The 23,756-nt window shown below is 53.3% G+C and overlaps 1 protein-coding gene across 3 annotated transcripts in view; it reads left to right on the forward strand.

Annotated features, from left to right (window-relative positions):
* The window catches only part of CSNK1G2 (casein kinase 1 gamma 2), a 46,356-nt gene that overhangs the window by 15,598 nt on the left and 7,002 nt on the right, over positions 1–23,756 (forward strand). For 2 of the 3 annotated variants that reach the window (XM_049807386.1, XM_049807388.1), the window contains exons 2-6: positions 12,716–12,803; positions 13,769–14,268; positions 22,256–22,296; positions 22,832–22,901; positions 23,327–23,475. In XM_049807386.1, the coding sequence (XP_049663343.1) occupies positions 14,082–14,268; positions 22,256–22,296; positions 22,832–22,901; positions 23,327–23,475 (447 nt within the window). In that variant the 5' untranslated portion in view covers positions 12,716–12,803; positions 13,769–14,081. The remainder of the gene's footprint in view (positions 1–12,715; positions 12,804–13,768; positions 14,269–22,255; positions 22,297–22,831; positions 22,902–23,326; positions 23,476–23,756) is intronic. The other variant, XM_049807387.1, reaches the window with a different exon arrangement.

The raw sequence follows: 23,756 nt of genomic DNA on the forward strand, positions 1-23,756 counted from the left end.
GCCTGGTGACTGCGAAGCAGACTGTGAGCTCTGGAGATAGGAGGGAAGGAGGTGGAAGGGGAATTTGCCTTACTCAGAAGCCTGACATCTGAATGCAGTGCTTTCCTGCCTTGTTCTTGGAGCATGGCCCAGCACAGGTACTGTCACAACCAGGCTGATGATCTGAGTTGTGGTGGTGGTGAATTTGTGTGTTTGTGACAAATATAAGATCATCCCTTCCACAGAAAGCCTCTGCAGGTGCCTTGGGTCCCACTGCTGCTGCCTGACTCTTGTTGCTGAACCAGCATTGTTACCTGAAGTTAAACCTGCTCTCGAAACTTCTGTGGTGCTTGGGGGAAGGATGGAAAGGGCACGGCGATGCCTGTTACAGACGTGCTTGTGCAGCTCCCGTTCTGCATCTGCAGGCGCTGCTCAGCTTTTGCAAGTCAGTCGCCCTTCAGCTGGATCCCCATGGTGCTGCAGGCCCGGCAGTCGCTTGGAGCACGTCTGGATCTGTCGTTGTTCGGCCTCCCTTTCTATATCGCATGCCAGGGTAGAAGGGTGGCTGAGCTGTCAAGGTGCTTTTTTTTTTCCCCACAGCAGAAGCAAAAAATGGTTAAAAAGGATCTGTGTCCAGTGGCAGAGGTTGAAACACAGAATAGGGCTGTCCACCCTGAAGGTGCTTTGGCCTCTGGCTCCGTAGTCTGTGCTTGGTAACTGTTTGAGCAGTAGCTCTCCTTGGGCTTCTCAGACATGGACACATATGTGACTCAGTGATTTGGGATACAGACAATCCTTTGGATACCTGCTTACAGACAGATCCTATTTTGTGAGGAGTTACCAGGCATGAATACAAACCTCAGGTTTTGCAGTAGGTGAGCATTAGGGACTTGACCTTTCCCAGTGTGTCAGTCAGATCTGGCTGGATTGTTCTGCTCCAGAGCTTTTTGGGATCAATGTTGGCTGTACAGCGGAGTCTTGGGCTTTGTGCTCTGGGCATGGGTGAAGTAAATAGCAATATCGGGTCTTGACTGTAGAAACGAAACCTTTGCAGGCTCTCTCCCAAGATGAGTGTGCTTGTGACAATGAAATTGGTACAAGGACTGGGCAGGATGGGACTGGTTGGAAAAGAAGCAGGTTCTGCTCTTGCGTCAACCTCGGTAAATGTGTGGAGGGGAGAGCAGGAGAAGGGGAATGCATGGGACTGGTAAACAGGTTTTTGCTGGCCAACTGCTGTGGACTTTTGGAAGGCAGCTGGTTCCTTTGCAGCTCTGCCTTGTATCAGCAGCATGGATTTAATTAGTTTCCGGTGTCTAACTGGAGCTTGCTGTGCTGTGGATGTATTGTCTGGTTTAAATAGAGAACCCACTGGCAGAGCCACAGAACCCAGCACATGTGAGGGGCTTGATGGCTGAGACCACTTGTTCAAGTAAGTGACTCTGTGTATGAAATGCCTTATTGAATCCAGCTCTTGCGGTGCTGAGCAGGGGCTTGAAAGGCATTGTCAGCATCTTGGCTGGGGTGCCTGCACGTGTCCCGTGGAAACCGCTGGAGCATATGGGCTGTGGGAAGAGATGAAGAACTGGGAGTTGGACTCTGACTACTGTCCTGTTAAGGTGTCCCAGCCAGAGACTCGGCTTTGTAATGAGCTTCCTTTCTTCCAGTACTACTAACTCTATGTTAGTAAAACCGAAACCACTTCAACATCCTAATTGGCTTTTTTGTGCTGAACTGTTAAGATGTGATAGATTCTGCGGAATTACAGCCTTGGGTAATTTACTTCACCCCGGGGCAGAAGGTGAGCCTGTGTCTTTTCTGTTGTTCAGAACCAGGTTTACTGCTCTGGTTACCCATCTGTTACCTATGGCATCCCTCTTATGGTAATAGCAAAGCTAGTTGCAGTTTCACAGACAGAAATTGCTCCATCTGTGAACAGGAACACCAAAGCAACACTAGTACAAGCAGTGGGACAGTGGGCTGGAGCTGTAGTTGGGTCATTTGCTGATCTTGCCGTCTTTCAGCCGTGTACCAGGACCTCTCCTGGCCCAGCAGCCATGGGAATAGCTGTTGCTGGTCTTGGAGACGGGATAATGGAGTAGAGAGCAGGTAGAAGATGCCAGTAACATCGCAGAGGTGTGACAGGAGGGTTGGATGGGAAGGCGGGCAGGTATCCCTTGCTACCAGACTCCCTCCTGCAACCAGGGCTTTTGCATTACCAACACCCCACGGTGGTTTGGCATTGCTGCTGTTTCCATGCATTGTGGATCTGGCACAGGGACATGGGAATGGCTTGTGAGATGGATGTGGCTCAAGAACTGGGAGGTGGCTGGGACTTAGTTGGGCACAATCGCATGTCACATGAGGGGTAAATCAAGGCATATAGTACAGACCCCTTTTGTGGGGTCTGTAAAGTTAAGCAAAAAGCTGTTTGCCTTCAAGTCTATCTAATAAAGTTTACATTTGTGGCTGATGAGCCCAAAAAGGTGAATAGACTCTTAGGTACTTGGTTCTTGGATGGTTTTGTCTGACTTGTGCTGTTTTTGATCTTTTCCAATCTAGTTTTCACATCTGGTCTTATTTTAGCATGTATATATTTACTATTATTATTTTTCCTAGAGAAGTATTTTTAGCTTTTTGCTTGGTTCCTGTGCTGCTGCTGAAATTTCCATCATGGTATTTCCGGCTTCTTGGTAAAGTATAGTTAATATTTTCCATCCAGGTGTAACTGCTTAGGACAGGGATCCAACTAAAAGAGTGAGATTCTGCATTCAGTTGGGAGCAAACTGCATAGCAGCTCACAGCAGTGGAGAGATGCTTCATGAAGTTTTCTTTGTGGCTGCTTTTACTGAGAGATTTAGGAGTTGCCCTAGAAGAGCTGTTGACTCTGCAAGCTTATTTGTGTTCAAAAACATTGAGGATCTGGGTTGTTCTGAATTTGAACTGTCCAAAGCACATTGATTTCCATTTCTGCTTATGCAAGCAGGGAGCAAATGTGCATCAAAACAGTCTCACTCCTGTTGGTTAAAGAGGGGCCTGTTTCCTTGTTAGATGTTTTTGGGTGCAAAATAATTACTGCTGAACTGCTGCCAGAAAGCTGACTTCGTAGAGCTGACGCTGTGTACACGCATCCTTGCCTGCCTGCCCACCCGCTGCCGGGCAGGGAGTTTTCCTCATCCGTGCTGAGCTGTGGTGCGAGTGGTTGAGACTTCAGGGTGAAGTTGTCCGGCTGCTGGTCCAGGGGTGTTCTCTGGCATGTGGCTGGTATGGCTCTTCCGTGCTCCTCTCAAAAAGGAGGCAATTGTTTAAAAATCACAACAGCATAGGGCATTCACATGTTCATGTGAGTTCCAACCAGCTCTTCAGAGCATTGCCTTCTGGGCTCCATTGGAAACTGAAAATACTACTACTGGCGGTTTTCCCCCTTTTTTACTACTTATTTAATTTCATTATGTTTACAGAACAGATTTCGGTTTTGCTCTTTTGGGGCTGTTGCGATGCTGGAGCTGGATCAGGGGGATGCTGTGCGTGCTCCAACCTCAGGAGCACATACAGCTCCTTGGGCAGCAAGAGTCTGGGATGGTTGGGCTGTCCAGCACCAACTGCACTGCTAGTGGTGCTGGAGTTTGAGGAACAGCTGAGATTTTACTTTTAAAGCAGGCTGATGGTTTTGAATATGTCAGCTGGTATCCTCTAAAGATCTCAGTGAAATCACGCTTGACTCATTACTGGTTTTGTGTTGTGATAACTTGGTGTAGCTGAGTGTTGGTGAGGCCTCTGAGCTGTGAAGTGGGACTCACCTTTAGTAGAAGCAGTTCTCTGCTGCAGTGTTGAAACTCTGCTGTTCTTGTCATTATGGAGGGAACAGTGTGGCACAAACGTTTTTTTTTAATAAATAAATTGAAAATTCATAGTAATCCATTAAAAAGCCATATTTGTGTTTAGAAGCTGGGAGAAAATAACTTTGAAGAGATTTGGAGCTTGATCTGTTGTATGTTAAGAGCTGACCCAGAGTGCAGAGTGTCTAAAAAAAATCTCCTGGGGAAGGGAATAGCCAGTAACAAGAGAACACTTCTAATTTAGAGAAAAGCTTAATAGACATGGTAGCTGGAAGAGGAAGCCAGAAAGAAAAATCCATCTTCTTCACAGCACAGCTAAATTCTGGGGAAAAAAAGTGCTTTATATTTATTATTTTTATTTTTTTAATCCTGGTGTTTTTGTGGATTGGGTGTTTTTTTGGGACATGGCTAAGAGCCACAGATGGATACCGGGGTGAAACGCTGAGATGTTGGGGCTGGCTGATGGTCTGTGCTGGGAGCAGCACAGCTACATGTGGTAAATGCTTTAATCTCTAATAGAGGCTCAACTTGTTCCTGCTTCGTTTGCTAGAAGTCTTTTTTTTTTTCTTCTGCGTGAACTATATAGCTGGAGGTGCTGGTGTGTCTGATTATATGCTCTGTTAGTGGGTTGTTTTGGTTTTTTTGTTTTTTAATTATGGTGCTCAGCACAGTGTTAGCTGCATCTGACCCCTCTGCTGTACAGGGAGGGTGAGAGCCCAGCCATGGGGCTCAGCCAGTGGCAGAGGCAGGAGGGCACTGGTGAGGCTGAAGGTGCCAGGAGTGCCCTGTGCCTGCTGCTCCATGGGCTAAGCTGGGCTAAAGCGTGAGGGTGGAGTCCTCTCTCCTCATGGACACGCCACGTTCTCAAGTAAAGAGCTAGGAAGCCAGGAAGGGAGGGGAGGTTTGGAACAAGGATGCTTGGATCATGTTGGATTAAAAGCTTTGCTGCCACAGTTTAGGGGTTTTGTGGGTTTGTTGGGGTTTTTTGTTGGTGGTTTTTTGTTTTGTTTTGTTTTTTCCCCCTGAACACTAGAAGAAATTCTGGTAGAAACATTAGCCTTTGCTTTATTCTTTTGTTTTGTTTTGTTTTCAAGAAACAAACTGGATGGGGGAAAAAAAACCCCAGCATGTTTTGGACAAACTGCCCTTGCAGATTTCCTAATTGTAAACATTGTGGGGCCAAAAGTGAAGCCACGCTGTGGTGTCTCTGTTTGCTGGAGGGGGACATCAGCTGCAACCATTCCCATGTCGAAGGGGAAACTGCTTCAAACATTCCTGGTACAGTGACCATGGTGATAGGACTGCATCTGCCGTGTAATCGATGACTCAGTTTGATAGCACTGTAGAGACGTGAACTGATGTCCATGTTTGTGCGATGAGGGATGCAGCGGCTTGTAAGGAAGCAGTCAGGGAGATGGGCTGTAGGCCTTCAGATGAGGGCTGCTCTTTGGGATGAGCAGGCTGGCGGGCTTGACGTGAGGATCCAAAAAGTAGATTTGTGATGGTTGGATATTCCCCACTGCTAAGGCTGATGACCTCACGTGTGGGCAGCAGGAGCGCGGGTATGGTGGGTGGATTTCATGGGATGGTGTTGCTGTTCAGTGGGGGAGTTTCTTCAGTCAGTTACTGGGTTCTTGTCTTTTCCCTGAAGGATGCCTTGGAGGAGGCAGCGGGAAGGTTGCTGAGCTCTAAGCACTGTTCAAAAGCTGAGAGAGCGCCAAGCATCTCCCAGGGGACCTCAAATGGACAAGGCAGATGTGGGGGAGTTGTTATCCCAGTGTAATGGCTGGGATGTGAAGGGCCAGGAAGTCAGTATATGCCCAAATCACCAGGGAGGCAGTGGCAGAGCTGAGAGCTCTCCAATCCCGGCCCTGAACTTGAACTGCGAGGCTCCCCCACCTCTCCAAACGTGCTGCACGTTACGCCTGGGTTCCCCAGTGGCTCTGCATCAGCAGTTAAGTAACAAACTATTTAACAAGAGCTTCCTGTTGTGCTGACACCAACATGAACATACAAAGGAGGAAACGGAGTAAACAGAGCTGGGCTGGCTCCCGCCTCGCTGTAAGCTGGGAAAAGCATTGGGAGATTGCAAGGAGGCCTGGACACCATCTCTGCTTAACCTGACCCTGCTGCGGTTGGGGAATGATGTTCTTGTGGCTGCAGTTAGCAGAAACTGCGCAGGCATCGTGCACTGATGGGAAAGCAGCTGCTTTCAGGACTTCCGGATTTTTAAGGGATTCCCTGGGACAGATAAAGGCCCTTTCACCCCCTGCCCTGTGGCTCCGGCTCCTCTGCAGGGCCTGTCCCCTGCGAGAGGCAGCCAGTCCTCCATCCTGACGGGGTTGGCACAACTCTCCTGTGCCGTGGCAAGAGAGATGCTCACATCCAGAACTCCCTTCTCTGCTGGGTGCCTCAAGATCCTCAAAGTACTTGATCCCTCAAGAAAAAGAGGAGATAGGGAAGAAATTGGGCCAGAACAAGTCAATCTGCCTTTGCCATAAGGAATGTCCTGCTGCTGTGGTAGGTTTGCTTGAGTCTCCTGTAACCAGAGCTGTAGCTGGTGGAGGTGCAAGGCAGAGTGAACTCTGAGTGCTGCACAGCCCTGCTGCCTCTTCAGCCCACAGAGGAAACTTCCCTGGGTGGGGGTTAGGATGGGTTTTCTTCAAACAGCAAGGTTTCCCTCTTCCTCCTGGGGAAACAGCTGATGCAGCTGGGGACAGCTCACCCTATGGACTTGTGTCCAAGCCTCTTTGGCATGTCTGCTCTGGGAAGGAGCTGTGGTGAGCTGCTGTGTCCGGCCTGGAGGAGAGGTGCATGTCTCGGAGTGGAGGAAGCTCAGGAGATCCCTCTGGAGCCTGTTGCATCGCTGGAGCCTGGCAGCACAAGGCAGGGAGAGGAGCTTACGCTTCCAGCTTACGACCTGCCTGTTGTACCTGTTGCCCAGGCAAAAGGCTGCTGCAACTGCCCAAGTCCAAGTCTTGGAAGGACTCTTTAAAAAACAAACAAACGAAAAAAAAAACCAAAACCCACAACCTCCTACCAGTTGTTTCCTCTAAAATCTACCCAGCATGGATTTTTCTCATAAATGTTAAGACTTGAGTCGCAGGGAGCTTGGCAGCATGCTCTGGAGTGTGGTGCCATCTCTCCGAGGTAGAAGCAGGAGCAGGCTTATCGCAGTGTCTGATGCAGCCGTCTCAAACCGGGCTTTCTCCAGTGGCACTGATGTGTGCGTGCACAGAGACAAAAGGGAAGGAAAGCAGCCTGGGGAGCGGGTTCCTGGTACTGCTGGGGGGCTGGGAGTGAGTCACCCCCCAGCTTTACAGTTCTGTGTTGGTTATGGAAGAGAGGAGTTTTGAGCCTGTGAAGTTAAATTGGTGCAGAAGGTGTGTGAATGCTCCCACCCCAGTGTAAAGGTGGCCTAGTTTCATTTGCTTGTATTTTGTTCTTAAACATCAATTAAATAACAGTGGGTCAAGCAGGGTCTTTACACATGTGTATGCATGTGCTTGTTCTCGCTCCAGTACAGGTTGTCTGGTTATACTAGTCACGTTGGCTGTCTTGCAAGAGATGCTTGCATTGGGCTTGGACAAATATTGTTTGAACATGAACTTTCCAGATGAGAAGTAGTTGCGTTATTTTTACATCTTGGAAAATAATGTGATAGCTGTATGGACAGGCTTTTCCTCGAAGCTTTCAGCTATTGAAAGAGCAGAAGTGAGGAGCTTCAGCCCAGAGGGACAACCCCAGCCAGCTCGGCAGAGCACAGGACACTGCAGACCCAGCGAGACAGGTTTCTGCACTGGAACATTCCTTTTCTCTTGGTCCAGAGCAAATTTAGTGGGAGAAAGCAACTTCATGGCCAGCTTCTGTCCGTTGGAGCAGCTGGAATAGCCCTTGTCCGCAAGTTGTTCCTCCAGCCTGCGTTGGTAAAGTTGTTCCAGCCACAGGCGGGCATGGGAAGAGTGGCCCTGTGGAGGATGCAGGTGTTGGCCCAAACCTCCATCTCATGTGGACCTTTCATACTGCTACAATTCACAGCATCGGGCTGGAATAAGTTTGAGTTTGGTTTTTTTCCCCTCCTTCAACATCTGTTTCTAATTCTGTAGCTGCTCACACCCCAGGTGAGTTGTTCCCCTCCTGAGTCTGCTCAACCTGGAAGGCCCCTAATCAGAGCCATGCATGAGTAGCAAGAGTTGTCCTGCTTGTCTTGGGTCTCTGGAGGCCTCATGTAGGGTGTGGGGTGGATGGAGAGGGCCCCAGCAGCACTGTGATGGTGCCTGGAGGCTGATCTCCATAGTGCTCATGCATCTGGACGCTGCTTAAAATCTGGAGGCTTCAGGCAGCCCCGTTGCCTTTCTGCTCACTGAGCTCTTGGAGGGTGCCTGCAAAGGGATGCCTTGGTTCTCCTGCCCTCCCACAGGAGGGAGCTGCCCCATGTCCCTCCAGCACCACCTGTCCAACCTCTGGCTTAACTGTACCCATTCCAGGGGTCTCCTGTGGGAAGCCTGGTGAGATTTTCCATCACCCCTCATTTTAGGAAGCCTCTGTGTCGTGGCACAGCTTTTCCCCGTTTCATCATGAGCGGGGTTGGCTGCCAACACTGAAGACTGGAATGCATTTTTAAACTGCAAACCTTTGTAGACGTCATCTGGGACCGTCTGCAGCTTGCTTTAAAGATGTTGGATCTTGCTTTGTTTTAAGACTTTTGATGTCCTTGTAAGCAAAGATGACCTGCCTTCTAAACTTTTAAAATTTATTGGGTTTTGGTTTCAGCGGTTTAAGGCCACCGGTTGCTTTTTGGTCTGGATTTTGTATTGGGAGCCAGCTGATGGGTCATCCTTTGGGACATCAGGGTATATGTGATTATTTTTAGCTTTTAATTGGCAGTGATCTGTACTCAGAGCTGTGTAGTGTCAAGGGCTTTTCTTTTTTGTGCTCTCAAGAAGCTTTCCTTTCTCTTTCATCTGGATGCAGCTGTGTTTCTCTTTCGCTCGCAAAGCACAGAGTACACGAGGAAACCGTCTTCAAGTACTCATCCCAAAGGCTTGTGGAGATCAGGGCTCAGTACAGTCAAGCCTCCATGGCTGGGGGTAGCATCACACCCGCCTGGGGGAGCCGGCTGGTCCAGGACACCTGGACTCTGATCCAAGAAACGCCATGGACCTGCTCCCTGACCTTCACCAATCACTTCCCCGCTCTGGGCCGCTATTTTTTCCTCCTCTTCCCCTATTTGTCTTGCCCCGTTTAATTGTAACCTCTTTCAGACAGGAACACTGTGTATAAAGGGACTAGAACAATGTGCCCCAGATGGTATTGTACGAGTCCTTTCTCGGCAGCCACAAGGTTTCACTATACAGGAAAGAAATTTTTTAAAACACTTTTCAGCATTTGATACTTGCAAATGTGGCTGGGAACTTCCCAAGCCTTGGTATTTCAGTCCAAGTCACAGGTCTCGGAGACAAGGGCTAGGACTAGAATCGCAGCTTTTTTCTTCTTTTTTTTTAATTAAAAAAACCCCCAAAACACGCCCACCCCCAATCCCTTTTTCTCACCCTTATGACTGCAGGGAAAAGCTTGTAAATGTGACTGGAGTAGACCTGGCAGGCTCAAAACCAGATGGCAAATAAAAAGAACCCAGTATTTCAACAAAAACAACATGAACCCCTTCTTTGGGTTTAAGATGATTGCTTGAGTGTGTTTTTGCCCCCTTTATGGTACTTTCAGTGTTTTTGTCGTTCTGTTTTGGGGAGGAGCTGAAGTTGCTCGCACTTGTCTGCAGTTTATTTCACTTTCAGGTTCCCTGGCTTGGAGCACTTGCACTGCAAACACTGCAGGGCAGTGCTTATTTGTTTTAAGACCACAGCTTGCTTTGGAATTTCTTCTACCACACTTCAGGCCAATTTATTTTTTTCTTATTCATCCCCCTACCTCCCCTTCCCCCCCAAAGAGAGAAGTTTTCTTAGTCTCATCTTGCATCAGATTTGATACCAGGCCAACTAATCCAGCCTAGACGGTGCTTTTCTGAGGCTGCTTGCCTCGATGTGACCTTCTGGGTGAGGATTCCTGTTCAAAATGCAACAATGTGCCATCGGTTTTCATCAGGGCCATCTTCCTCGTGATGCTGTGACCCTGGGGTGGCAGGATGGGGCAGGTCTGGATCCCCGTTGCCCATCCAGAGGCTGCTGTGTTTTAACAAACACAGGTTTTGCAGGGCTGTTTGCTCCAGAGCAGTGGGAGTCCTGGGATTTTACCAAAGGTTTCTGTTTCTAATTAGGTTGTTCTCAATTTTAAAGGCCAGAGATCTCTTTATGGCACAGAGTGGAAAACCTGACCAGTCACTGACACCACACAGAGAGGTGGGTCCTGCTTTTGTACCGAGGTACAGAGAGCTGTTGCTTCTCCTTGACGCTCTACAGATGCAAAAATAGATTCCTCCCAGCCCTCAGCTCCTGGTGGCTCATACACAGGGGAGGCTGGTGGGCAGAGTGTGGAGGAGCATCACTTGCCCTGGCCTGACTCACATGGACGCGGTTCAGTGACTTCCTGCTGCTCTGACCGCCCAGCTTTGGAAAAGGGGGAATTTCAGCGCTGGCACACAGCCCTGGCGCAGGGGTCGGTGCCATGGCCTTGCCAGTCGTTGCCCTGGCCCAGCTGCCTGAAATCGAGGTTTGGAGCCAGGCTCTTCTGGGAGGGCTGCTCCTGAGGCCAGGGCTTGCTGTGCAGGCAGGGCTGGAGAGTCATGCTACACTGCTGCCTGCGTTTGTCTGGGCTGGGGGAAGACAGTGCAGTCTCCTGGTGCTCGCAGGAAACGGTATTTATTTTTTCCCTTCTGTTAGGGCTCTGTCTCGCTCTATTGTCTGAAATTGCCTTGCAGAGACTGGCCCATAACTCTTTAAAAAAAAAAAAAAAAAAAAAAAAATCCCAAGTGTGGGGGCTGGAGCTCCCTCAGCTCTGGCTGTCAGCCGCCTGACTCTGCAAACAGTCTGGGCCTGAAATCCCCTGGGACTGAACATAAAGGTCTGATTCAAAACGAAAACGGGGTATGAAGCAGTGTGGCCTGTGCATTGCCGGCTGCCTCCCCTTCCCTAGTGTGTGGCTGGAGCCACGTCTGGGCAAGGTGACTTCTGAAATGCCTGGGAAGAGCCATGCCCTGCCGCCTGCTCTGGGAGGTCACGGGGGAAATGGCTCCCTGGTGTCTTTGCCAGAGGCCGGCAGAGGTGGGAGAAGCGCGAGACGCACGGGAGGGCACCACCATGCGCTGAACCCAGAACGGAAATTATTGGGGGAGCAAAGAATGAGCAGGATATCACGTGTTGGCCGTGTGCGCTCGGGGCTGGGGGAGAACAAAGCGCAGGGAAGCCCTGCTCTGCTGCCGCTCCCACCCAGCTTCCTGCTGGCACGGGATGGAGACCGCTGGCTGCCGGGGGAAGGGAGCTGTCAGGGCAGGAGCTGGCCCGTAGCTGCCCACGTGGCCTTCAGAGAAGCTGGAAGGCTCTGCGTGCCTCAGTTTCCCTCGGCTGAGATGTGCTGTGTGCAGCAGGATGGTGCCCAGGTGTTGGCCTGCCAGTGGTGGCCTTGGAGGGCCAGGCTGCTCTGTGCTGGGGCTTGCTGTGCTCTGGGGCTGCTCCGGAGGTGTTGGCCTGGAGGATGGCACCCGTCGGGGAAGGAGGGGGCTCCCATCCCATGTGAAAGCCTTGTTCCCCCAGTACCTGAACAGTCAGGTGTCCCACATGCAGATGCGTGTCATGCACCCACAACAGCCCTGAGGAGCTGGGCCAGCATCCTGCACCTTTGGTGCCTGCAGTCCCTCTTGGAGAGCAGCGGCATTTTGCCAGCATGCTGTGGACAGGGTGTGGTGGCCCCTGGTGAGGATTTGGTGTCAGGAGAGGACTGGGAGCGGGGCAGCCCCAGGGAGCAGCTCCCCTGCCCACAGACTGTTACACAGCCAGTCCTTCCCCCCATGCTGAGCTCTGGCTTGGGTGTCTTTTTTTCCCTCAGTTGCTCTTAGACCCTCCTCCGCTTCCCCCCCATGCACCCTTCAGCACAAGAAGCCTTTTTTTTTTTTTTTTTTTGTTATTAATAGCTATTGAGAGCCAATAAAAGTTTTACAGGTTTGGCCAAGCGTCAGGACTTGCAGTGTGCTCATTTCCTGGAGTCTGAGCGCTGGAGGGGCGTGGGTTTGCTTGTTTAACCCGCAGGTAATGAGGCCACGGCAGCAAGGGCTCTTGGTGGGCATCACGGGAGCCCAGAGGGGAGCAGAGGAAGGTGGTGAGAGGGAGAGCTGGGCCAGGGGAGGTGGGCAGGGAGGGGTGGGGGCTGCCTCCCACCTTGGCTCACTTAAAATGCAGCATGGGCTGAGCTGGGAGCAAAACCAGAGATGATGAATGCTGGGGGTAAAGTGGGGCTTGCATGTGTTGGTCTGTGTGTCTCTCACATGGCCTCCCAGCGTGCACCCAGCTCTGCACTTTCCAGCCTGTGTTTAGCTTCCTGGCTGTCCTGCTCTTGGCACTCCCTGGCTGCCTCCCGCACAGGCGTCCCTGCAAGGGAGGGACTGAGCCTGCCCTCCCCCCAGGCAGCTCTGCTGAGAGTCCTGGATGGAGGGAGAGTATGGCTGTCTGTTGGGAACCTGGTTCCCTGAGCACGGAGCTGGTCGATGGTACTTGTCATCCCACCCCTCTGGAAGGGAGCAGGGGTCTGATTTGGCCTCAGTGTTGGGCTGTAGTTGTGTGAACACATTCAGCTGCACGGGGTGCTTGTGCAGAGCCAATGTCACAGAATAGTTTGGGTTAGAAGGGACCTTTAAGGTCATCTAGTCCAGCCGCCTTGCAATGAGCAGGGGTGCGCACATTGGAAGGAGCTCCCTGGTTCGAGGGTCTGAGCTGAGTCCTGCCTGTTTGTAGGGGCCGAGGGGAACCCCGAGTTACTCCACCACCAGCACAGGGCTTCCCGCCAGCCTCACTGAGAAGTACTGGGAGCTGCGCACATGAGGTAGGCAAGGTGCTGCACAGCCATCGGTTACTTTCAGCGAGTGTCGCAGTGGCTTTTGCCCAGCCTGCAGCCAGCAGCCCTGTTGGCCACTGTGCCTTGCTCCGAGCTTTGCACGTAAAATCAAGGTTTGTTTGTGAGGGCGGAGGAAGAGGCAGCAATCGGGAGCTCACCATGGAGGCGAGCAGGGGTGTTAGTAAGTCCTGGGTTCCTGTTTGCCAGTGTCTGGTTTACCCCAGCCTGGCAGGCCTGGGCGAGCTGTCATGGGAGCTCTGAGCATGGTCATTCCCCACACATGCACAGCTGCTTAGAAACTGTGTCCTCTCCCACGTGTCCTGGCGCAGGATCGCTGGCACAAAGGTCCCGGCCCAGCCGCAACGGAGGCTGATGCTGGGGGGAAGAGCTCTGACTCAGCTGGCCACGACCTCTGGACCCACAGGGACCCTCCCGGCAAGCAGTCATCGGGGAAGAACATCCTCTTTTCAGTTCATAGGAAATTGCACGCCTGGCGTAGTTTGCCCCCTAACGCAGTGGTTTATGTGTGTCCTCTGCTCTTGGGGACTCTCAGGTCTGACCAGTGGCAGCCTGGTCCCAAGTGCCTCGGCTGGTGCCTCTGAAGGTCTCCCTGCTGCCAGCAGCCCTTGCCTGTGGGGATATTGTTCTCCCCACGTGACTGCTGGCTCCGACCTGGAGATGGTCATGAAGCGTTTCACCTCCTGCCCTGGCCAGACATTTATTTATTTATGCTAGCATCTTAGACGTGGGGCACCCTGCAATGGTCCTGATACCCCAGCTTCTTCCACCTCTCAGTTGCAGCACTGTTCATTGTTGTGGGAGTTACTTGTAACGCAGGGAAGGTGTTGGAGGGGCTCTGCGGAGCTGGAGGTGGGAGCCTGGAGCACACAACCCCCTGCTGTCCTCTGCCTCCTTGTTTCCTCGTGCTAATTTTCTCCCTTTCCTTTCTGCAGCTGGGAGACTGAGGAGCCACGCTGGGAGGACCCTCTCCGCAGGATGTTCTCTCCACCAAAGAACTCCCTGTAACAGGCGATGATGACAATCCCGGCGGGACCTTGGAAAGCACTAAGATTTCAGTAGCCCAGCACCCGTGGGTGGCCGCTTATCCCTCCTTCTCCACACCCTGCCCTCCCGTCACTCACCGTGATGGTGTATTAACCAAGAAAAGCCCTGCTTCTTTTCTTCTCCTCACCCCTCAACTTTCGGCAGCTCTGGGATTTGTATGGCAGCAGCGTAACCGTGGAGAGGCCGGGGTATCACAAACTTATGGATTTTGATAAGAGAGGAGGGAAAGGGGAGCTGGAGGAAGGTAAAAGGATGTCCAAGACAGGTGGAGGAAGGAGCAGTCATGGAAGCCGGAGTGCTGGAACCAACTCGGGAGTCTTAATGGTGGGTCCCAACTTCCGGGTCGGCAAGAAGATTGGATGCGGCAATTTTGGGGAGCTCCGTCTAGGTGAGAAGGTTCTTCTTCTGTCCTCACTGTAACTACTTGTGCAGGGATTGTCCTGGCATCCAGCTCCTGCAGCAGGAGGAGCTGGCACATGCCTGTGACCATCAGCACAAAGGGTGTTGACTGGCCATACAGTGCTGAAGCATTGCAGGTTGTAGGTAGCCCTTGTTTCCTTTGCAGAGTTTCCTTTTCCTCAGCCCCTTCATGCTGTGCTTGATCTTTCAAAGCCCATCACAGTCTGAAGGACTGATTGCAGAGGTGTTTCCCATCTCCTCTCCATACCTGTTGCTCTTTAGGTTTGTCAGGCAAAGCATTACAGTTCAGTCCTGTCTATTGGAAGTGGTGGTGGCCCACACAGGCCTGGGTGTTCCCCCAGTCCAGGTACACTTGGTGAGTAATGTTTCACGAGATGCCACTGTGTGGTCACCAGATCTTTTGCCCACTTGTGCACAGGGTGCTGCCCTCCCGCTGCGCCATGTGCTTAGGAGAATAGATGGAGAGTGGGGGCCTGTGGGGTGTTTGCTTTGCTGGGGCAAACATCTGGGGAAGAGTCAGCATTTTATCTTGGGTAAATTCTCCCTTTGTTGAAACTGGTTGTTTCAGAGTCTCTCCTAAAATTTTATGCAGGGGAGAGAGAAAGGGCTGAATAAAACCCAAGCACCTTCCATGGTCACTTTCCATTTTGAACCAAGTTTATCAGGAAACAGTTCAAGCGAACTCTTGTGTAGAGGGTGGGTAGGTTGCTCCACTCCTAAGGACTTGGCATGCCCCAGGAGGCTTTCAGCAAGCTGTTCACTCTTCGGTTGGCATCAGGCAGCTGGGAGAGGCCTGGCAGTGCCAGGCACCACTGTGCCAGCAGTGCAGTCTGGATGTCTCCAGGAATGCACGCTGGACGTGTTGATGGAGTCTCTGCCAGGCGGAGCGTTGGCCTTGGCTGCGAATGCTATGGGAATGGGCTTGTGCCCTAGGAAGAGGGAAGAGAGCCGGTCCCTGGAGCAGGCTGGGAGCCTGACAGCTGTAGGCCTTATTGCTCCACGATATTTTAAGCAGCGCCTTTTCAAACCAAGCTCTGAGCTAAACCTGCAGTAAATGTGGTCGTCTTGGCTGGCTGTTTGCGTACAAAAGGAGCAGGAGGTGGGAGGCTGTTGGGAGGCGCGGCCGACAGCCCCGGCTCAGGCACCCGTGCAGAGGGTGGGGTGAGTTTACCCACCTCGCTGTGCCGCCTCTGTCTGTGGGGAGTTAATGTTAGCTCTTCCCAGCTTGACAGACTGGCTGGTGCCAGGCTAAACTGTCCTGTTCCTGAACTCCCCAATGGGATCACCGCTTAATTGCAGAGCTTGGGAAAATGTTCTGTTTAAAAGCCAACCAAGTGGTTCTCGCGTTCAGCAGCGGAGGATCTGTCTCTCCCGGTGTCATGAAGTGCTCTGACCCTTCCTCCAGACCGAGGTATTGCGGAAGGAGTGGTATTTAGGGATTTTGCCACACCAGCTGCTCCTTTCACTACCCAGGTGGATCTGGACAGCCCCTGGGGATGCTGCACCTCCTGCTGCCAGGGCCTCCCTGCAGGGCTGGCTGGGAGGGGGTGGACAGAGGTCTCTGAGACGTGCAGGGTCTACCTGTGTCCTTCCACCTCCTTTTCCCTGCTTGTCCATGAATGTCCCACAGTGGGTACGTGTTTCTGGGCGAGCTATCTTCCGAGATCCTGCTCTAGGCAGGAGTCTGAAACAACTTGGGCTCTGGCTGTTGCTTTGTCTGGCGTGCTCAGCACTGGGGGTCAGCCTTGGCCTCCCCCTCGCTTTTTGAGGACTGCACCGAGGTGGACACAAGTCTCGCATGGATCTGAGTAGTGTCTGTGAAACTGGCAGTCTGGGTTGCTCAGAGCAGAGCTGCTGCAGGGACATGGAAGCAGTTGGGCTCAGTTTGCTCATGGCTGAAGGAACAAGCAGTGAGCTCTTGCTCTGGGGCTCTGCAGTGGTCAATTATCGCTGTGAGAGTTTGTCCTTGCCACGAGCAAAAGAAGCTTCTAGTCCCTTCACGTGGTTTTCCCCTGCCCTGTCACACCCTATAGTGCCTGGCCATAACATTGTAAAGGCCTGAGTACAAGATCTCATCACAGCAGTGGAAGCCACAGCTATGTGGCTTTTCTTCTAAAATCGCATCTCTGTTCCTTAGGTGTGCCTCTGAGCTGCGTCAGGGCTCAGGAATGCTTTCAGGACTTCACAGAAAGTAGGGATTCCTCCAACTGCAGATGAATGGCAAGGGACCAGAGGGATCCTGCTGTGAAGTGGTGGCATGAGCAGGAATACTCCCCAGCTGTTGCTGGACGCTCAGTTTTCCCCTGTGAATGGAGTATTCGCACTCGAGGCAGGGTGGATGCAGAGGCAAAAGTGTAGCTTAGTGTTTAAAAGCTTCCACATCTTCTTTGGACTTTTTTCTTTCATAAAAAAACCCAAGGAGATCTTGCAAAAACATGCTAGGAGGCGACTCCTCCAGCTCCCAGCAGTGGGGGATGGAGGAAGATGAAGCTGTCTTCCTGAAACAGGTAACACCTTGCCCAATTTCGTCACTGCGCCAAGAGGCAGGTGCCGATCTGTCGTTCTGGGTGCCTCAGCTCAGCTGCCCCAGATCGAGACAAGTGTCCTCCAAGGTGCGGAGGTGTCCAAAATCAAAAGTGATTTTTTTAAAAATAAAATGGAAAAAAAATTGGCGAAAGGCATTTTTGGGAAGCCAGAAGGGGAATGACTTGGGCAGGAGTTCTTGGCTGCCAGAGCCAAGCTTGGATCCTACCACTCTGGCTTCATGCTGGCCTTGGCGTCCTGGGTGATACACAAACGTAGTGCCAGTCCCTGTCCCAGTCAGGCAGCGCTGCTGGTCAGTTCCTCGCTGTACAACCATGACTGGAGAGCTGGGCTGGGAGCTGGAGTGGGGCAGCTGCCCCAGTCCTCTGGTGCCTGGGGTTTGGGGGGGAACCATGTGGGTGTTTAGATCATGCAGGTGGTGGGTCCTGTTAGCTCCTGGTTACCATGTCCTGGTGCTTCACCCTGAGCTGGGCAGGGCACCGTGTCCCAGCCAGCATATCCAAAGTGCTTGTTCTTCCCCCTGCCAGCCTGCAGCTGTGGATGAATGCCAGCCCAGCTCCTCCTGGGGCTTTCCACATGCAGCCCTGGGCAGCACCCGCTGCCTGCAGTCCCCCGAGCTCTCCCCTGACCTGGCTGGGCAGCACCCCTGCCCATCTGCTGCATGCAGCCAGCCCACCTCCGTGCCAGGGCTGAATGCTGCCCTCTGAAACTCAAGGCAGGAGGGAACTGGTGGCAGCAGGGGTGACTGGAGCGTGGCTGGTGGCTCGTGTGCCCTGGCACTGGGCTACGGCCGAGCGGCGGGAGCCTGCTGCCTCTGCCAGCTCCCTGTACCCCTGGGAGTGAGGCCAGCGCATACTGCTTGCAGCAAGGGATTGTTGGAGCAGGCCTCCCTTAGCAGCTCCTCGGTGGTGCTTTGGGGTGGGCTGGGATAGGGGGAGAGAAGGAAAATCCAGACATTGACCAGAAAGGTCAAAAATGAGCCCAAAGCACCTGGGTGGTATGCAAGACCCTTTCCCTGAGCTCTGCCTGGTGCTGGGCTGCCTCAGACCTGCACTTTGGAGCTAGCAGCTGCTGTTTGTCCAGCCATGCTGCCTGGGCAGGGGCCTCTCTGATGGCCCTCTCCTGAGCCTGGCCTGAGGCCAATGCTCTGGGGAGGTTGTGCCATGGAGCTGCCCTGGGGCAGCCTCAGCCCAGGAGTGGGGTATGGGGAGGGATGGGGACCCAGCAGAGGCTGCTGCTTCTGTTATTCCTGCAGTAAACTTCTGCAAATGTGCTTTTTGCCCCTTTCCTGTGCTCACCGCTCTCCCCCAGTCTGGTGCATTCATTTCTAATGGTAGCTTGGAAACACAATGTCTGTTTTCCTTCAAAGTTAAAAGCTGGAAATTAACTTATTTTTAAAAAAGTAAAACCGGCATTTTGGAAGGAATTGAATGGGGGGGAGGTCCTTGTGCAGTGTATGAGCCAGCAGCAGGTCACTACTACAGCTGGGCTGGGGCCATGTCCCAGCTGAATGGTCACTTGCAAGTGCTGGGGACATTCCCAAGCTCTCTTGAGCTGTGGCTGTCACCCCTGACCTGCTGCCTCCTGGGTACTTGCAGTGGGTTACTTCTTGGGGGCCACAAAAGAGATCTTCAGAGAATGCAGGCTGGGGTCAGCACGCTGCACATGACACCCTTCTCTCTTTGGCTCGGCAGAGACCTCCATACATATGCACGTGTGGTGAAGGGCTCAGCCACCTCTAAAAGGCGGCTGGCTGGTCGGAGCTGCAGACCCGCCACACGCTGGAGGCAGCTCATGGCTGTCTTTGGAGTAGGCTGTGGGAGAGAAGAGCCCACACACTGCCTGCCAACTGTTCCTCTTGCCTCCCTTGCTAATGGCTCACGCTTGTTTTTCCTCTTGGTCTTTCACAGCCTCCTCTAGAGGAAGGTCAAACTCCAAAATAACTTTTTTTTTTTTACTCCAATGGTATTAAAACCCAATGCTCCAAGGAACTGTCAGTACTTGGGCTGATGCAGCTGGTGTTGCTGGGGCTGCGGTGCTTGCAGTGCTGGGCTGGTGCCCGGCCGCCTTCGCACAGAGCTGCCTTCTCCTTCCTGCACTCCTCGACTGCATTGCCTGGGGACTGGAGAAGCCAAATTGCTGGTCCCAGCGCCCAGACACAACTCCATGCTCCTGCTGCAGCCAGGGCTGTAGCGGAGAGGCTCCCAGCGTGGTCAGTGCGGTGCTGTGCCCCACGCTGTGCCACGACCAAGGGGCAGCACCAGGCAGAGGGGCTGGCACAGGGGAAGCCATTTGGATGGGGACCTGGTTGGGAGCCCGGCGCAGAGCCCGACTCCTCCTCAGGCCGCCGTGATGTGCAGGAGCAGGTGCCGGACCCCACTGCTGCCAAATCCGCCTTCGCGAGGGAGACGATTTGGGTGTTAGCACAGGGTTAAGAGAAAGCCACGTCCGGCTTTTAAACACGATAGGGACCCCAGGTCTGGCTGCCACCTCTCGGCTATGATCAGACATGCTGAGTCTTGCAGGTGTTGGCAGCTGGATTCAGAGGTGCCACCAGCACTGAGCAGGGCAAAGGCCTCTCTGCAAAAGCAAATATTTGCTTTCTGCCGCCCATCTTGATGCTTTTCTCTTTTTTTTTTTTTTCTTTCAAAAGCACATTTTCTTCTATGAATCCTGCAGCACTGCCTGCTTGAGTCCTCCGCGGGGCAGTCCATGGACTCCAACGCATTTTAGGTGTTAAAGTTATCATCATTAGTGAGCGCTCAGCAGAGTGGGCAGCATGGGGGCAGCCATGGGAGCTGCTCCAGGAGCTGGAGCGGGGAGTTCCCCAGCATGGGCTGGGCCCTGCTGGGGGAAGGACCCCACAGCCCTCTCTCCTTGCTCTTTCACTTTTTCTTTCCTGTTGCTTTGTTTTTCTTCATGATAGGCCAGTTCTGCTCTTTGCACATTCTTTTATCAGGGAAGAGGATGGTGGTGGTTAGACAGCAGCAATGGTCCATGCTTTCTCTCCTCCCCCATCTTTTCTATCAGCTTTGTCCAAGCGCTCTCTGATCATTACAGGAAGGGAGGATCCATGGGGGTATCAAATTATTTGGACTCGTTTCTTGGGCTGTGAGAGGGCTGCCAGCTCCCAGAGCATTTTTGCGGGTAGCTTTCTCTGCCAGCGAGCCACAGGGGGGCCAGCGTGGTGGGGACAGGACAGATGCCACGTAACAGGGATGGGGTGGACCTCTCCCAGCACAGCACTGCTGCGGATGCTCCTGCCTCCTTCCATTCTCCCTCCCTACTGTGCTGGGCCAGTTTTGCAGTGCACCTCTGGCAGGGTGGCAGGTATCCTGCCATGGGTCTTTTTTCCCTCTTTAGACCCAGCCTAACTTCAGGGAGAATCCAGCTGAGTTTTTTGGTTGCATGTTACTGCCCTGAAGGCAGCAGTGATTTTTTTGGACTGAACTGTACAGCCCTGAGGCCAGAGCCCACCTTAGCTGGGGAGCACGTGGGGACCCTGTGCCATTGTCGCAGGCAGGGCCTGCCTGGCTGGGCTCTGCCTACCCCTGCATCTCAGCTGATGCATGTAGCTGTTCTGCTCTCCCTTGCAATTGTTTGCAAAACACAGAGGTCCTGGTGCGTGGAAGATAAGCTGCCTGCACGCACTTCTCCTGGCCGGCTTGCTGCCTTCTCTCCCTGTTAAGTCTTGGGAGGTGACTGCTTATGGGAGGGGTGAGGGAGCTGCACTGGGGTCCATCAAGATTTCGGTTCTTCCCTGCTCCAATCAAGTTCCCAATGAACTGAGGGTTTCCTTGAGCTCTGGAGCCAGGGATCTGGGGCATATCCCACCTCCTCCCCAGCAAACGTCAGTCCGTGATGGGCCAAAACCTCTCGGTCTGGCGTACTCTTGTGTTAGCCAGACATTTCTCCCTTGCAAATCACCTACTTCCTAATCGCTGTGAAGTGATTTGGTTTTGCAGAGGCAGGAGACAAAGTGGCTTGGCAGCAGTTCCCTTGGGGTGGGAGAGGGTCAGCAAGGCAGCAGGATTGAGCCCCTCCTTGGCTGCAGAGCCCGTCCCTGGGAGGAGCCGCTCCATTAATATCTCCCATTCATCCCTCTTCCCGTAATCCTGCCGCTGACTCTGGCGCTCAGCAGCTGGCTCTGATGTCACCCGACGAGGATTTATTGCTGCTTCAGGTGGAGAGCAGCAGTCGGAGCAGATGAAATCTTATGCCAGGAGGAGCTTGTTCCCTGAGCAAATTGCTTGGAGAAAATCCGAGGAGACAGATGCAGCTCCATCAGATACGCACATGCCAGGCAGTGGGATCGCGTGTCTGCTGGCTCTGCGTGCAGTGGAAGGGAACCTGCTGCAGTTAACTCCCATCTCCCCAGTGTCATGAAGGGGCCTCAAATGTTTCTGCAAAACTCTTCAGTCTTTGCCTTTATGGACCTGGGGCAGAGATTGTACTGATGCTTCCCAGGTATAACACCTTCCTCATCCTCTCCTGGCTCTCTGGGGTGAACAGGGTGATGTGCAGAGACTGTTAGTTCAGCCTTTCTGTAGTTATGGGTGTGAAAACTCCTGCAAAGGTGCTGAGCTCTCTAGGAAATCATTTACAGGGTTTTCGTGTGGCATGGCTGCCCTTTCAGCTCTCCTGAAGAGCTCCTGGAAGCAGTCGTCTGGCCTTCCCCACAGCACATCAGTGCCGTCAGCTCCTCCTCATATAGTCTGGGCCACGCTGTGGGTCTGCTCCTGGCTTCCCCTGCACACTTGGGTGGGTGGGAGCATCCCGAAGGATGAGGTTGAGCCATATACATGTGCACACACACACGTACACACACGTGTGCCATCCCCAGGAGCGTCCTAAGCTCTGGGGAAAGGATTTCCACCTACCTGCGATGTCTTCAAACCACTGCCAGCTGCAGTGCCTCAAGCTGCCGCAGTGCTCTTGAGGGTCCTTCCTCCCTGCCAACCTCTGTGTGGTCCTGCCACCCACAAAGCAGTGTTCCCTGACTCTGGACAGCCCTCCCAAAGCAGGGCAGCCCCTCTCCATGCAGGGCTGTGGCTGGGAGAAAGAGCAAGTCCCAGCCTTGTTCCTGCCTTGGCCAGTCACATCCCTGCAGGCCCAGACTGGGATGCTGCCCCCCTCCCAGCAGACTTGGCTCCAGCCCCCCAGTAGCCTGCCTATCCCAGAGGAATCCACCTACCCCATCTGGGGGTAATTAACAGGCATGTTGCAACTCCCCACAGTGGGTTCCTGCTCCTGCTCATGCCTTGAGGCCTGTTTATGTATTGTGGGAGCCACCGAACCTGTTCTGGACATTCTGCAGCCCAGGAGCCCTCGGGGACTGCGGTGGGTGTGATGTGGGGTTAATGTAAAGGTTCACTTGTTTTCAGTTGCCTTTTGTGTGTCTCTCCCTGCAGGAAAGAACCTCTACACGAATGAATACGTAGCTATCAAATTGGTGAGTCCCTCCGGTGGTCGGGGGTGGTGATGTTCAGGCCGCCTGGGAAGCAGATTGTTCACCCTCCCCAGGTTGTTAGAGCGGGTCAAGCCGAGCGGGTTGTGATATGTGGTGGATGGGTGGGTGCGCAGGGGAGCTGTGCTCACTGCTAGGAATTGAGGGCAGGCAAAGCAACGCACGTCATTGCAGGTGGGGTGATCTGGGCCCAGGGAGAGAAGAGCTAGGTCTTTGCTTCTCCAGGACCTCCCTGTGGCCTGTGCTGCGCTCAGCCGGTGGCAGCGGCAGAGAGACCTCCAGGAGAGGGTGGTCCCCACTGATACCTGCTCCCATTAGTGTCTGTTCCAGCACCCGGATCTCTCTGGAGGGGCTGGATCTGTCTCCCATATGGGTTGGTTTTCTCTCGTTGTCCCCTGAGGCTCTCATCTCAACCGCAGATGTTCTCAGTTCAGCATGCGAAGGAGGTGTCTGACACCCAGACCTCCCTAATATCCTGCTCCCTGCAACAGACTTAACTGTTCTCCTTCTCTCCTCCAAGGAACCCATAAAATCCCGGGCCCCCCAGCTGCACCTGGAGTATCGGTTCTACAAACAGCTCGGCAATGCAGGTATGGGGCCAGGCTGAGCTGCCATGGGGAGCTGGCTGCCTGGGCGACCCTGCTAGGAAAGGGAGGCTTCCTATAAATGTGACTGCAACTTCACTCCCCGGCCTGAGCAGCTCCTGCCCATCTGCTCGGCTGGGAGAGGCCGATTTTACACAAAGCCACATCTAATCTTTGATCCCTTTTTATTTAGTTCTTTCCCCCCACCTCCCCCGCAGCAGAGTCAGGGATGCAGATGGAGCTGCCTCCTTCGCCCTCATGCCAAGAGCAGAGCCAGGCTGTCTGTGGTGCCGAGGGAGGGCAGTGCAGAGACATCCCCCCCATCTGCAGCCCCATGTCCCAACTCCAGCAATGGCATGGCCGTGACAGCGTGGCTGTGTGCTGCTCAGCCCTGTTGCAATCCCTGACAACCCCTGCTCTGTCTCTTGCAGAAGGAATTCCTCAGGTTTACTACTTTGGCCCCTGTGGGAAGTACAATGCCATGGTGTTGGAGCTGCTAGGACCCAGCCTAGAAGATCTCTTTGATCTGTGTGATCGGACCTTCACGCTCAAGACCGTCCTGATGATCGCAATCCAGCTGGTGAGCACGGCATCTCCACCTTGCCTGTGGCTCTGCACAGCTCACCCCGACCCGCCTAGCCGCAGACTGCCCCAGGGGAGCGGGGTGATGCATGGGCACAGTGGCTGCGTGGGGACCCTGCAGGGAAGGGGAGGGGAAGGACAGGTGAACCAGCGCCCAGCAGGCCACAGGAGGCACTGCCTGCTGGCACATGCCAGACCACCTCCCTCCATACCTCACCCTCTCCCTGGTGTAGGAGGGCTCTCCCTCACGCCCTCTGAACACAAACGAGCGTCTCTCAC

Source organism: Accipiter gentilis, chromosome 8 (assembly GCF_929443795.1).
Source record: "Accipiter gentilis chromosome 8, bAccGen1.1, whole genome shotgun sequence".
Classification (NCBI taxonomy): domain Eukaryota; kingdom Metazoa; phylum Chordata; class Aves; order Accipitriformes; family Accipitridae; genus Astur; species Astur gentilis.